Genomic DNA, 15,533 nt, shown 5'->3' with positions numbered 1-15,533 from the left:
AGTGAGCTAATTAAGTCAAGTTGTTGAAGCAAAAAGAATCAGGACAAGATTCTGTTTCCACTAACATTTATTAAGCATGAACTTTGTACCAGGAATTACACAGGACATCCTCATGTTGTATCATTTTAGCCTAACAACAATGCAGGGGTGTCATTCTACCTATTTTATGGCTAAAGAAATGAGGCTCTAAAGGGTTGAGAGCTTTGCTCATGATCAGCAGAGTCTGAGTCTGAATTCAAAGCTATAGACTTGAACTCCAGGACTCTCTCTGGACCCACAGTGACCCTGTTCAGATGCACCTGTGAGCCCCAGCCTGCATGTGTGCCAGCCTCACACTTGCTCTTTGCATCCTGCTGCATCCTGACAGCATCATCATGGCCTGGGGACCTATGGGAAATCTCTGAGCATGAGAGTGTTTTGGAAGCTGAGTGGTGTGAGTACAGAGATGGCCTCATGCTTAAACACAACTCGTACATGTGCACATTCACATCCATACTCACCCAGTGAAACTTCACCAAGGCCCCAGAGAACATGGGTCATTACTTTAAAATCCATCTTTGCTCTCTTCCCAGAGAACAGGGAACAGTCATAACTCAAACCCCGGCCTTTTAGGAACTGGTCGTCTTCTGCCTCTTGACCAGTTTAAATCTTGCCACAAGACAAGTGTTGGCTCCTCTCCCTGCTGATAATCTGAATATTCTTAAAGATGGCCCATTCACTGGAGCATTGGCCTGAGAAAAGAATGATCTAGAAGGTGCATCTGCTGAGGGCGGGGACAGAGCTGAATCCTGAGTGTCACAAAATCAGTGGAGGAGATGGTGGGACCCTGCAATCTGTGCAAGGGTCTCTTTCACTCACATCCAAAGGTACTTTGGGGCTCTGTGGAGCATACTGGACCTCCAATGCCCCAGGTTCCAGGTCACTGACCTCCACACGTAGAAGAGACGGGGCCTGAGATAAGGATTCCCTTAGGAGAGAGAAGCAGGCCGGTCCTGGGTGAGTTTTATAAGTTTGTTGCTGAGACGGGGGAAGCAGGGAGGTGAGGGCTGAATGAGGACAAGAGCTCACGTATGGAGGACACAGATCTCTTCGTTGATAGGACCAGCCTGCAGGGGTGCTCCCAGCTGTGGAGTCTGCAGGGACCATGAAAGATACAACGTACAGCCAGGTGTTTTACCTGAGCTGGTGTTGCTCTAACAGGAGACAGTTCTTGTGGGTCTATAGAGCCCCTGTAATCTCATGTACCCATGGAGCACAGGGCGAGTAACTGCCTGCACCAGGGCATGGGAGGCGCAGCAGGAGGATGGCCGTCACGCTTGAGAAAGACCTCCCTCGGCAGGGGGACCTGCAGGCCAGAGAAGGGTCAGTTTGGCAATTCTTCAAGAAAGGGAGGCTGAGTTCAGAGGTCTCTTGGTATGGAGGCAGCAGGATGGGCTAGAATCCTGATTCTAGAGTAAGAAAGACTAAGACAGAGACGTGGAAGAGAGGAGGAGAAGTCAGTGGCAAAGAAAAGCAAGAAGGAGATGATGACAAATGTGACAGAGGAATTTCCTAGAGAAGAATGTCCAGAGGAAACCAGGGCAAGGTGGACAGCTGTCTTTCACTTAATCTCGTGGTCTTCCTGGTGGGCGAGCTCAGAGCTGAGGTCTTCCCTGGGGGGGGTGTCCTTGAATTGACTTGCACTCACCAGCCTGGTCTTGGCCTCCCCGCGGGCGCTGCAGTTCCCACTGCCAGTGATGCAGCCCCCAGACAGCATGCTGCAGCCCCGGCCGACAGAGCTGGGCCAGTAGCCATAGGTGCCGGCGCCACTGAACCCAAAGCCGGTTCCTGCGCCCAGGGTCCCAGCTGTGGAACTACTGATGACTGCTGCGGAGGATGGAGGGAGGAATGATATGTGTGGATCCCGGACAGGGATGACCCTAAGTCTCCTCCAGCCTCCTAGCCCCAACTAGCTTAAATGTCTCCCTCTTAAGCAAACACTTCCCGTCCACCGTGGACTTGAGTTCAGGGACACGCGCTCAATCCCTGAGCAGCTCAAGCACCGGGTGAAACAGCCCAGATCCCACAGGACCCCCAGACTGGGCACCTCCTCATTCTATGAACAAACAAGAGTAGTGAGGGCTCCTCTAAAGAACAGATGATGCCCAAGTTCACATAAGCCAACAAGTCTTGCATTTAACTTCAGAATACGTTCTTAACATTTTTCAAAGAATTTCCTGATTTCTTGATTTAGAGGAGTTTTTGCCGGCCTGTCTTAGAAAGAGACTGAGCTGAATCCTGTGGGGCCAGCACTAAAACTGGTTGTGCATGGCGTGTCTGTGCACAGGCCTCCACTCTCAGCGAGGAGGTGCGACTCTTCTGCTGAGGTCTTCCTTCATGCAGGAAAGCCGAGGTGGGGGTGACAGAAGAGGGGTGGGGCTGAGAGTTTCTTCCCAGCATGGGTGAGATTTCTTGGGAAGGGTCAATGTGAAATGTCAGAATGTGGTGGGGAGCTGACTCCATGGGGAAGAGGCAGCAGGTCTCAGCAAGGGAGGCGATTATAACAATGGCGCTCTACCGGGCAGACCCCAGGCTGTCCCACAGGGGGCCCAGTGGTAGGCACCCACTTACTTTGTGTTCGCTGATGGACTGCAAATATCCCCTCAGAGGACTGAAATACTCACAAATGCTCACAGAGTTGGTGTATTCTCCAGACATCCTGCATGGAGAGAAAAGCACAGACGCGTCTCCATCACATGGAATCCGAGTTGCCCTCACCATGTCATCAAAAATCATCAGCCGGACTAGCTCAGCCTCCACAAGCCCTCCAGCTGGCCAGATGCTGTTAACTGTGCCTGCCTGTCTCTACACACCGCCCTCCCCCTCCTCCTTCTACTCTTCCCACTTCAGAGATGTGCGAACTGGCAACCTTGGAGCCCCCAACAGCAACACCACCTCCCAGGATCCTCCCCCACCACAGGGTTTCTCTTTAGTCCATCCCTTCATTCCTGTGAGGCTGCTGCCTGAATAAATACATGTGTGGAAATGTTATCATCAGGAGTTGCCACTAAGGAATCAACTGTATGATTTTAGGACCAGTAACTTCTCTCCGGGTCTCAGCAATGCAATGATGCTAGGTTAGAACAGGGTTTTTCAAAGTCAGTGTTTTGTTTACCACCCTTCTAATTGTTGCTATGACCATGCACAACTCATACTGTTATATATTTAGCATTTTTCATTAACTCTGACTTTTTTTTGGGGGGGGGTGAGGAAGAATTGCTCTGAGCCAACATCCATTGCCGATCCTCCTCTTTTTGCTGAGGAAGATTAGCCCTGAGCTAACATGCATGCCCATCTTCCTCTGTTTTGTATGTGAGATGCCACCACAGCATGGCTTGATGAGCAGTGCGTAGGTCCGCGCCTGGGATCCGAACCCGCGAACCTTTGGACGCAGAAGTGGAGCATGCGAACACAACCAGTACACCACCAGGCCAGCCTTCACTAACTCTGGCTTTTATAACAACAATGTATTTCTTTTAAAAGGAAGTTTGATGTCACCATGGTAAATAGAAAACCAGTACTGCCTGACTAACAAAAGAACAAAAAGGCAGCAGTAAAAATAAATGTAATGAAAATAAATCAATTTAAAAACTTTTGGCTAGATATTGTCTGCCAAGAGACTCTGATCCTGGGATCTACTTTCTCTTTATTAATAGGGATATTTGCAAATGTCAGAGAGGTGTTAAAGATACAGCAGCTGAGACTTTCTCCCCCGTCTTAATCTGGAGAGTGGAAGGAGGAGAAATGTAAAGGAAATCGCTGTGTCGTTATCTGACTGGACGCTGTTTAAGGCTATGTTGTGGGTGACCTGAAAAGCATCTTCAGCCCCTCCAGCAGCCTGCCCCCCCATACTCTGGGAAACTGAGTCAGAGGATTCCAAACGTTCTTCCAGCTCTAATATTCTAATACCCCTCCCACCACCGACCTGCACTCCTCACCCTCCAGCAGCTTCCTGTAGGTGGCGATCTCCACGTCCAGGGCCAGCTTTGTGCTCATCAGCTCCTGGTACTGGCGCAGCATCCGGGCCAGCTCCTCCTTGGCCTGGTGCAGGGCAGCCTCCAGCTCGTCCAGCTTGGCTCGGGTGTCCTTCAGGGCACAATCACCACGCTGCTCGGCGTCGGCAATGGCTGTCTCCAGGTTGGAGCACTGAGGGCCAGGAGGCAGTATTTCCCCTGAGTTCTCAGGCACCCTGAGCCTCACTTAACCCTCCCCATGTGCTCCCTGTGGCTGGAGCCTCCTCTGTCCTGCCCTACTTCCCACAGCAAAGACCCACGGTGATGGAGTCCTGCCAACCTGGGCCTGGAAGGCTTGGTATTCTCGGCCCCTCGGCTTTCTGAAAAGATCCTTCCAATTGTTCCAGACTTCAGAGGGGAGCTAAGTGTAGGGGAGGAGAGCAGGGGGTCCACTTGAGGAAAGGGGTTGTGAGATGGAGGACCAAGAGAAGGAGAGGGGCCCGGAGGGGTGTGTGTGATAGGCAGCTTGCCCCTCCCTTGGGAGGGAGCCAGGAACTCCCACAGCCCCTCACCCGCTTCTTCACACTCTCCATCTCTGAGCGCAGCCTCTGGATGAGCCGGGTCAGCTCCGAGATCTCGTTCTTGATGTGTTTGAGGTCGTCCCCGTGCCGGCCGGCTGCCAGCTGCAGCTCCTGGAACTGGGAGGAATGGGGCCGAAGCGGGAACCTTGACTCGGGGCCTGGCTGAGCTCCCCCCGGCAGACTGTGCCTTTGCCTGGGGAGTGCGGCGGAGGTGTGGCGGGGTCCCCAACTTCACCAGCCTACCAACAGTCTCCCACTCAACCATCTGTTCATTGGACTTATTTGTTTGCCTTAAACACAGTTGACCTCACTGTTGGTTATGTTTGGCCATAAGGACTGTTGAAAGCCCCATACTCTCCACACTGCAACTTTATAACACAACTCCAATCATGACACTCCTCTGCCTATAGCCCTTCAAAGTCAAGGTCAAATCCAAACTCCTACCATGGCATCAAGGTGCTTTGAGGTCTGGCGTCCACCAGCCTCTCCAGCCCCATTTCTCACTGCCGCTGCCCATCACCTACCTGGCTCTCTACCTGTGCCAAACAGTTTCATGTTATGTCCCCTGTGCTCTCAAGTCTCTCAGTCTTTGCCTGAGCCTCTCCCTCCAGCTGGAAAACCCTTCCCCACCCATCCTCCGTTTTTCCCTAGCTAGCTCCAACTCAGCCGGTGCAGAATCACTTCCTCCAGGATGCCTTCCCTGATCCCCTGGTTGGGTGCACTTCTGTTCCCATAGCTTCCAGCACACCAGCCCAAAGGTCTTACCACACTGTACTGTGATCACACGTTTCTACATCTTCCCCATCAGACTTAGAATGACTGGATGGCAGGGACCTATTCTTTTATTTCTGAATTCCCAGTACCCAGCACAGTGCCTAGCTCATGCTCAAAAGAGAGTGAATGAACAAATGAATGAATGAGCCGAGGAGGGAGCGGACGAGCTGCCCGTCTGCGTTTTCTGTGACTTCCTCCCCTCATAGCTCAGCTGGGCCCCAGGCTGTGGGCAGTCTTGCTGGGTGTGGAGGAGCATTTGTGTATGCATGGTGGGGACAGATTCGGCTGTACCCCAACACCACGACAAACCACAAATTTTTGGTCTTCTGCTACTGTGGTCTTATTCCCGCCTTTGATGTCATCCATTGAATAGTCAACAGAGGGTACTCTGTTTCTACCCCAGAATTTGGCTTAAGGGGAACACCAAACACGTGTGACCTTCAGAACTCTGGTGGCTGTCAGTGCCTGTCTCTCTCCCTGGGTGGTTGGCCCTGCTGGTCATTTCATATCTGGCCCCAGCAAGACCCTAGGCTCAGGATTCCTCTTAAAGATGCCAAGTGCCCTGGAAGGGATGGGGGCTTCTCTCTCTGCTCCTGTGTTTTATCTTTGGTGCTAACCTTAGGACAATAAAGACCAGGGCAGGACAGGTGGCCTTCTCCTGCTTCTCTGCAAGGCTGTGTGAGCACAAGGGCCCTCCCCACGCTGGCTGGGACGGAGGCACTGGCTCCCCCAGACTGACACAACAGCAGTCTCCTTCTGAGGCAAATGGGAGAGCAAACTCCTGCTGCTCAGCTCTCTGCTCTCACCAAGTCCCGCTCATAAATGTTTCTTAACCAGAGTCACCCCCTGATTTTGTGTCTAAACACCACAGAATTGGCAGTCAGCTATGGAGATTCAGATCCAGCTCCATCACTGACCAGCTAAATGACCTTGGCAAGTTACTCAAACACCTTGAGCCCCGGCTTCTTCATCTTCAAAAGGGGGATGATACTAACGAGCCCTCACAACACTGTCGCTGGGACCGCACCAGTGAAATTCTGTTCAGTGCGTGCTTACTGGAAAGGCGCCGGTGTGGATAACCCCAAACAGCAGATGATCCAAAAATCATGTCTGTGCAGACCTGCCTAATTCTTCCAGAAGGAGCTTGGAGTTAAGCACTGGCCACTGGCGATCCAGAGTGATTAGGCCACATGGCCATCCTGCCCCTTGCTTGCAGCAGTAACGTGGAGAGATCTGGCAACTGGGGACTTGAGTTTGAACCTTTATTAAGAAGCCTGTGTTGTCTCCTAGGCCTTGAAAGCCTCCCTTCCTCCCACCCCTGCGAGCCAAATCTTCCTGACCCTAGGGGAGCAGGGAGGCAGGGGCATGGACAAGATCAGGTCTCAAGAGTGTGGATTTCCCTTGAGAAGGAGCCTGATAAGCAGCAAGGAACCATTAGGAAGTTGCCATCTTGATCTGAGAGACCAAATTATGTAGAATCATTTCCCCACCCACCACCCATTAGAGGAGTTAAGATCTAAGGGACTCAGACTCCCCCTTTATTCTTGGAGTTGGACTTGAATGAAAAGATAGGAGTCACCTGATCTCAGATAACACTGAAGAGACTCCCCCAATTTATTGTAATTAACTAGAGAGTTGAGGTGCTAACTACCCATGTTTCCCTCCTTCCCATACCCAGTTCAAAACTTTCTGCCTCCAGGAAGTCATTCCTGACCTACCCCTCCTTATCCTAGTTACCTAACCTCTGTCTCTCCAGCATTCACGACTCTGTTGGGGCCGCATTCATCTGCACTCAGTTATGTGTGTCTTCTGATGGCTGCCTCAGTCCAGGTGGATCCTAAGGACAGAGCTGTCTTCTCCTCCCTTCGGGTTTCTCCCAGTGCCTGGGACAGGGCCGTGCTCCCAGCAAGCGTGTGGGCCATTGTGGGCCATGGGACTGGACCAGAGGCCAGGAACATGTGACTCCGGGAGGTGCGCAGCCTCGCCTTGCTCTGGTACAGCGCCTCAGCCTCAGCCTTGCTCTTCAGGGCGATCTCCTCATACTGGGCCCGGACCTCAGCAATGATGCTGTCCAGGTCCAGGTCCCGGTTGTTGTCCATGGACAGGATGACAGACATGTGACTGATGTGGGACTGGATCTGAGCGATCTCCTGCATAGGACACAAGCATGAAATGCCTTTTGTGAGCAGAGCAAGGTACCAAGATGGTGGCCCTGTCCCGGCAGGGGAGCCCCTAACCCTCCCAAACAGATGCAAGCTGTATTCCCCAAAGCTTATAAGAATGGAACTCACCAGCCCCCAGGTTTCAACACCACATCTAAAAACTGCTGAATGGGTTTGAAGCAGCCCAAGAAGAAAAGAGCCCATATATCTGTCAGCTGAGACAGGTCAGGAGTGGAGAAGGTGGAGGGGAAACAGCCTGGCCACCACACAAGAGACACTAAGGACACGGGAGCCCATGGGTGCTTGGCTAACAGGTTGAAGCTGGAAGCCAGATGGTCACAGAAGTGTAGAAAGGGTGCGAGGACTCCCCACCTCCATCCCTGGGGATTCCTGCCCAAGATCCAAGGAAATACTCCTGGCGGCAGAGAGAAGATAGGCAGAAATGGGAATATGCTTTGCTGAAGGTCAGTGGGAACCCTTTAAGGACCCCTGGCTTCCTGAAGGATGTGAGAGCAGGACATCAGGAGGCCAGGCTGGGACTGACACACATCATTTGGGAACACCAGGGTAGATGTCACTCTCGCCTTTGATCTACAAAGCTCTCAGCATCCAAATGCTGGAGATCCCTGTGCCTTGAAGTTACTGATGAGTAAGTAACCGCTCATTCACGTTTGTCCTTCCAGAACACGGATCTGGGGGTGGGGCTGGGAGAGCCTTACCCGCTCGTACAGACACTTGAAGAAGTTGATTTCTCCGTGCAGGGTGTCCACCTTGGCCTGCAGCTCCACCTTGCTCATGTAAGCCGCATCCACATCTTAAGGGAATCCAGAGACCCTCCTGACATCACCCTTCTTCAAGCCCAGACGGAGTTCTCCTGGGAACTGGCGCCCCAGCGCCCAGCTCTGTGGCTAGCTGCCCCAGGGAATGGAGTCAAGACCCAGGGGGCAGGAACCTGACTTCCTCCCAGGACTCACTGCTGGAACTTGAGCAAGTTCCTCCTGCCTCTGGAACTTCTTATGCCCCATCCAAAAACGGAATATTTCCACTGCCTCTATTTGTCAAAGAGAGGGTATGGGAGAGAGCCCTGTGAGAGACCGCTGGTCGCATGGTCAGTCATCCGGCAGTCAGAGCCGAGGGCAGCCACGGCGATTTGCCAGAGTCAGGCAGAGGTGGAAGCCCCTCTAAAAGCATGTCCTGTTCCCCGAGCCAAAGTGGGCATGACCTGGGGGTTGATTATCCACATCTGGGCTCCTGCCCATTTACACAAAATATAGAAACTGACAAAGTGATATGTGCTAGAGAAACATCAAGGAGTCCCAGGGTGTCCCAAGCAGCAAATTCCTCCATCTTCTTCTTCAGCCCCAGGCCCTTCTGCAGGGAGCACAGACCTCAGTCTCCTCTCTGATGTCGCCTCCTCCTGCCCTCCATACTCTGCTCCCTGAGTGACCGAGGGACACGCGCCCCCTCCTCACCTTCTTAAGCACCACAAATTCATTCTTGGCTGTTGTGCACTTGTTTATCTCCTCCTCGTACCTGCAGAGAAAGCGTCACAGTGAGCAGTGTGTGTGTGTGTGTGTGTGTGTGTGTGTGTGTGTGTGTTCTCATTGTGAAAAAGAAAAGAGATGCCCATATTATGTATCTTTTAATAGGTATCGTTCTACATCTTTGCAGATCTGTCCAACTCACTAGGACTATTTGGCCAGCGTTGTGGGCAGGGTTTGAAGCAACCCCCTCCCAGGCCAGGCGACTGGATGGTTTGGGGTCTGGATTTCCTTTGACACCTGGAGAGTGAGTAGGTTCTTCCTCCTCCCACTCAGTGTCCAAGTCACAGGCACATGCCACTGCCCCTTTCAGCCACGACTCTTGTGTCACCCAGCTGCCTGACACCCCAACCAATAACTCTACCCCACCCCCAAGCATGAGTCCCAAGGAAGCCAGAACTGTCCCCTGGGACAGGAGGAAGGGGTATGGCCCAAATGTCTGGGACCTGAGGGAAATGAGAGAGGAAGCCCAACACAAATCCCAACTCCCTGCCCTGCTGGGGGGCTTTCCTTGGAACTTAGGGGAAACTGAGCGAGCTTGGAACCGAGAGGCTGTGGGGTACACACGCTCAGGCTTTCTCGAATGGGGAGCAGGAGGGAGCATGTCGAGGAGGTAGCTGCCTACCAGGACAGCCCTGCCGCTGCCTGAGAGGCTGGCTGTCCCCTGTCCAGCCCACCGAGCAGCCTAGAGAAGACCCTCATCTTGCCTAGGCAGAGGAGCTCAGGATGGGTGACTCTCACCTGAGCTCAGTGCCCTTGAGGCCAGAGGCAAATGTCCCAATGCCTGCTGGGAAAGCCCAGTCAGGAGGGGGTCATCCTGGGCACAGGGCCCCTGCTCACCTCTTTTTGTAGTCCTCCACCACGTCCCGCACACTCCTCAGACCCGAGTCCAGCCTCACCCTGTCCCCAGACAGCGTCTCCAGCTGCTTCTGCAGGTTGCTGATGTAGCCCTCAAGGATGGGCTCCAGATTGTTCTCGCAGTTGTTCAGGTCCAGCTGCTGCAGCAGCTCCCAGTTGGTCTCCAGCACCTGGTTCTGCTGCTCCAGGAACCGCACCTGGAACCCAAATCAACAGACACTCAGCCAGTGGAGGGAGGCTGTGGAGTCTCCTTTCCTGGGCAGTAGCTAATACTACATTAGCTTCAAGGGTAAGCTTCAGCCCTTAGAAAATGTCAGTCATGCCCTTCCCCACCCAGGGCCCTTTGTCTGACTGAGGTTCTCTTTCTGGGGACAGCCCCCTAAGATCTGGAGGGGCCTCAATATCTTCATTTCTTTCTAGTCAAGATCTCTCTCCTCTGCACCTGTCTAACTTGCCTGGACCAATGTCGATGGTCAGCCTGGGCCACCTCTCTAAGGCAAGTGCTTAGACATGCAAATGGGCCTGCACTGGCCTTCACGCTCTTGGGCGTCTCTGCTCGGGGCCTAGTGGCCTGGCCTGTGCTCTGCCTACTCTGTCTCCTCGCTCGTGGCTCTCGCAGCCCAGCCAGAGGCAGGCGCTCGGCCAATCTGAGGTCTCAGGCCTCCCATGCTGCTTTCATGTCCGACTCTCTGTGGTCTCAGAGCATCTCTCCAGGGGCAGAATCAGCATTCTAAAGTTGCAGCCTGCAAATACCAGGCCATTCCCCTGCTTAAAACCCTCTAGTGATTCCACATCACCTACAGGATCAAGTCTAAATTCCTTCTTGTGCTCTTCACAATGTGCTCAGCCCCCTTCCACCATTCACCCAGCACCCACGCAAACCCAGGCTCTCCGCACTCTCCAGACAAGTCCCATCATGCAGCATGTGACTGCTCCCTCTCCTTAGGCTGCCTTTCCCCACCTCCATCTGGCAAACTCCTACTCATGCTTCATCACCCTATCTTACCCCTGGTGAGCTTCCCCTGCTCCCCTAGGCTCAGGAAGTCTCTGCTTCCCAAGACCCTCCTACTCCTTGGTTCCTCAGTGGTTCTAACTCGAGTGGGGATCAGCATTAGCTGGGGGCTTGTTCAAACACAGGGCGCTGGGCCTTGCTCTGAGTGTGTGATTCAGTAGGTAGGAGGTGGGGCCTGAGAGTGTGCATTTCTAACAAGGGCTTGGGTGATGCTGCAGCTGCTGGTGCAGGGACCACTTTTGAGAACCTCACCTCCAGCGCACCGCTGGTCCCCATCTGCCTCGCCTTATAGTTTGGGTGTATTACAGGCTATGAGTCTGTCTTTCAACCAGAGTCTGAACCCCAGGCTGCCATAGCCCCTCCTTGGTCTGGCTTCTGTTTCACGTGCTGTCGCCCTCCTACTTTTCAGCTCTGAGGCCACCTTCCCTGAGCCTCTGAAGTGGCCACTACTCTGACCACCCCTACCCTCACCACTGATGTCCAGGGTTGGTCCAGTTCCTCCTTGCTCTGTCCTCAGCTGTGTCTGCATCCTGCAGGGGTGGGGGGTGGCCTGCCTTCCTCTGCCCCAGATGGGGAGCCCCCCAAGGGCAGTGAAGGTGGAAGAAGGAGGGGTTCTAGGCTAGGCTTTCTCCAGAAAGTCCCACCTTGTCGATGAAGGAGGCAAACTTGTTGTTCAGAGCCTTGATCTGCTCCCGCTCTTGGGTGCACACTTTCTGGATCTCGGGGTCCAGCTTCACATTGAGGGGGGCCAGGAGGCTCTTGTTGACGGTGACCTGGTGGATGCCCTCATGTGGGCACACGGATGGACACGCAGGACCCAGGGCCACACTGCCAAACATGCTGCCAGCAAAGCCACTGGCCCGGCTGCAGCCAAACCCGTAACCCCCTTCCCGCCCGCTACCACTGGCCACGTTGAAAGAGATGCTCCGGGCGTCCCCCACGCTGTAGAGGCTTCGACTGCTGAAGCCCCCACTGAGTCCTTTGCTCCCTCTGTGGTAGGAGGACGAGCTGCCCTCTGAGAGCCCTGCTGAGCAGCCACTGAAGCCCCCTTTGGCGGCAGCTCCCAACTTGTAGGTGTATTGGCGGCTCACGCTGAGGAGGCCAGAGAGCTGGAATAAGATGCTAACTCTTAGCTGAGATGCAATTCACCAGCCTGCGATCTCAGGCTCCCCCTTTATAGGGCTCAGGAGGGAGCCGCTGCCCTAATTTGTGGCTTTAGTTTGCCTGGGGGCAAGAAATCATTTTCTCCCAGCAAAATCAGAGAGGGGTAAATAACTTGAAAACTCCCAAATTGCTGAGCTTGCAAACCTTGCTCATGTAATTTGAGTCTTATCTGATTACATGGGCTCATTATCCTGGCCAAATTATCCCTAGAAAGATCTTGGCTGGAAGGTTTGTCAAAGCCTCAATTGCCCTTCCCCGGGGAATGGAGGGACTGGATCGCGGGGGTGCAGAAGGGAGACGTTTAATTGACAGCGTCAAAAGGGAGAGATCTCACAACTGTCCCCGCATCAGATAGGCTTCCTCAGGGACGCTGCCTGAGCTGCTTTTCTGTGGTTAGGAAGAGACTCTCCAGCCCGGCTTCCCAGGGTTTCCGGAGACAGTTCTCATGGCTGGCCAGGGCCACAGGAGACAAGCCCACTCGGAATCCAGGCCCAACCCTCTGGCTGCCAGTCCCTGCTGTGCCCTCCCAGGCAGATCTCTTGCTCCTCTGTGCCAGCCAGGCTGCCCTGCACACACTGACTTTGTTCCTGTATCCTCCCACCGCCTCCACCCTTGACCTTGACTTAATGACATTGCCACCATTCAAGATGGCTGGCACTGGTGTACAGCTTTACAGCATTGAAAGAGCTCCTTGCACACAGAGGCTCATTTAATCCAGTTAACCTGGGGAGGAGCTGTGATGATCCACGTTTTACAAATGGGAAAACCACGACTCAGATAGTTGAGGATAGCAAACATTTCATGAGCCCTTTCTTTGTATGAATCCCAGAGCATGCAAAACCCAACAAAACACAGGACCCAGCTTTGAGGACCCCCTTGGCTGGTCTTCAGACCCCACACTCAGAGTTATGCTGGCCTTATTTGTTTATCCAGCAGCCAGCCAGCCAGCCAGCCCTTCACCTACTTGTTCATTCATCTATCCATTCATGTAACAATCTTCTGTCAAGGGCTGCCTCTGCCCCAGGTACTGTGCTAGGCTCTGGGGTCATAAATTAATAAGACAGAAGCCTAGTTCATTATTCTAGGGGGGAGGGCAGACACTTGAATTTTGTTAGACCCTTAGTGTTACCAAAGAATGTGACCCAAGAGTTTCACAATTCCCAAATCCCAAATACACTCATAGTAACTTCCTCCATAAAAATGCAATCATTTCACTAGGTGAGTGCTTGAATGAATGGCTTGCCAATCCTTCTTTTCTATTTGTGCACAGAGGGATTATGGCCCTATTCCGTATTATGTATTATAACACACAGTGTTATGCCTCTAATACTATCGTATCAAGCAATTGCCAAATTCAACCTCCCTCATTTTTTTTTATACAAAACAGCTATTTTCTAGTTGAGAAAAACCATTTTCTTAGATGGTCTCAGTTTCACCACCAGCAATGGCATTTGGCCAGCTTTTCCGTCTTTTTCACTAGGCACAAAGGTTTTAGCCCTTTGCAGTTTCTTCATAAGGCACGATGGGTAAAGACCAGAGCTGTGCTGTGACAAGGATGCTGAGTGTTCCAGCCAGCACGACCCCCAAATTGACTCCTTTCAGCACCAGAGTGAGGGTAGACGGGATTCAGACCCGTGTCTCAGCAGAACTGCCAACTGCCATCACAGGCCTGGAGATTACTCCCTAAGGGCTGAAAGCAAGTGTTCATGCTGTGAACGCCATCTCTGTGTGTGGTGTGCGAGTGCAAATGCGCAGCCAGCCCCTCACCCCGCATGGCCTCCACTTCCCCTCTCCCACCCCGGCCTTTCCACCCCGTGAGCCTGCCACAGGGGCACCTGGGAAACCTTCTCTTGTCACTTGTCTCAATCCAACCGCTCCTATCTGGCCAACCTCCCCAAACTGTACCACTTCTCTGCTCTAATTCGGTATCTCCACCTGTGTTCCAGGTGTGTACCAATCTTCTCCGACAGCCAGAAAGTTTCCTGAGGGCAAGACCCAGATCCCATCATTCGTCTAGTCCTCTTTACTCACTGCCAGAACCGTGGGGGTGACAGATTCTTAGGAAGTCAGAGAGGAAGCAAAAGAGCTTGTTAAGAGGATAAAAAGACAAGCTTACAGACTGGGAGAAATTATTTGCAAAGCACATATCCAGCAAAGGACTAGGATCTAGAATATATAATGAACTCTCAAAACTCAACAATAAAAGAACAAGCAATCTCATTGGAAAATGGGTGAAAGACATGAAGAGAGATTTTCTTGAAGAGGATCTACAGATGGCAACTAAGCATGTGAAGAGATTTTCAACGTCACTAGCCATTAAGGAGATGCAAATTTAAACCACAATGAGATATCACTACACATCCATCAGAATGGCTAAAATAAAACTTAAGTGACAACACCAAACGCTGGCAAGGATTCCAAGAAACTGGATCATTCATACATTGCTAGTGGGGATGTAAAATGCTGCAGTCACTCTGGAAAGCAGGTGGGCAATTTTTAAAAAACTAAATATGCGGCTACCATACATCCCAGCAATTACACATCTGGGCATTTGTCCGAGAGAAATGAAATCTTGTGTTCACACAAAAACTGTGCACAAATGTTCATAGCAGTTTTATTTGTAATAGCCAAAATATGCAAACAATCCAGATGCCCTTCAGTGGGTGACAAATTGGTACACCCATACCGTGGAGTACTGCTTAGCCAAGAAAAGGAACAAACTATTGATCCATGCAATGGCCTACATGAATCTCCAGAGAATTATGCTGAGTGAAAAAAGCCAGTCACAAAGGGTTCCATACTACATGATTCCATTTATATAACATTCCTGAAATACAGAAACAGAGAACAGATCAGTGGTTGCCAGGGCAAAGGAGAAGGTGTCACAGGAGGTATGGGTGTGTCTCTACAAGGACAACATGAGGGATTCTTGTGGTGAAGGAAACGTTCTATATTTTAACTGTATCAATGTCAATATCCTGTTTGTGATATTGTTCTACAGTCTTGCAAGGTGTTATCATCTTACAACATTTATTGGGCACTTACTATGTGTCAGGCACTGTTCTGAGCACATTAATCCTCAAAATAACCCTATCAAGGAGGTATGAATAACATACACTTTTTACAGATAAGGAAATTGAGGCACAGAGAGTTTAAGTCTCTTGGACAAGGTCACACAGCTGGGAGCTGGGAATGGAATCCAGGCAGTCCACTGTAGAGCTCTTAACCAATACTACCTGAAATCTTTTTAAAATAATTCATTTCCCCGGCCCCAAGATTCCAATTCCAAAGGTCTGGGGCAGGACCTGAGCTTGTAGAGTTTCCTATACTTCCTCACACTTTTTTCTTTGGAGCCTGAACCTACCCTCAGGGGCTCTGCCTTGTAAAGGCACTATTGGGAGCATGATATGGTTTCAGCTCACATTCCATTGTCCAGAAGTTAGTTCCAT

The 15,533-nt window shown here is 51.9% G+C and overlaps 1 protein-coding gene across 1 annotated transcript; it reads right to left on the bottom strand.

The window, feature by feature from the left end:
* Positions 1-1,064: 1,064 nt before the first annotated feature.
* Positions 1,065-15,533, bottom strand: LOC131416568 (keratin, type II cytoskeletal 73-like). The gene is made up of 10 exons (XM_058559238.1): positions 15,507-15,533; positions 11,565-12,029; positions 9,891-10,105; positions 9,792-9,805; positions 8,229-8,323; positions 7,333-7,497; positions 4,565-4,690; positions 3,978-4,185; positions 1,688-1,866; positions 1,065-1,133 (listed from the first exon to the last, which is right to left on the bottom strand). The coding sequence occupies exons 1-10, from the start codon at positions 15,531-15,533 to the stop codon at positions 1,065-1,067; spliced, it is 1,563 nt and encodes a 520-aa protein (XP_058415221.1).

Source organism: Diceros bicornis, chromosome 17 (assembly GCF_020826845.1).
Source record: "Diceros bicornis minor isolate mBicDic1 chromosome 17, mDicBic1.mat.cur, whole genome shotgun sequence".
Classification (NCBI taxonomy): domain Eukaryota; kingdom Metazoa; phylum Chordata; class Mammalia; order Perissodactyla; family Rhinocerotidae; genus Diceros; species Diceros bicornis.
This window is presented reverse-complemented; position numbering and strand designations above follow the sequence as displayed.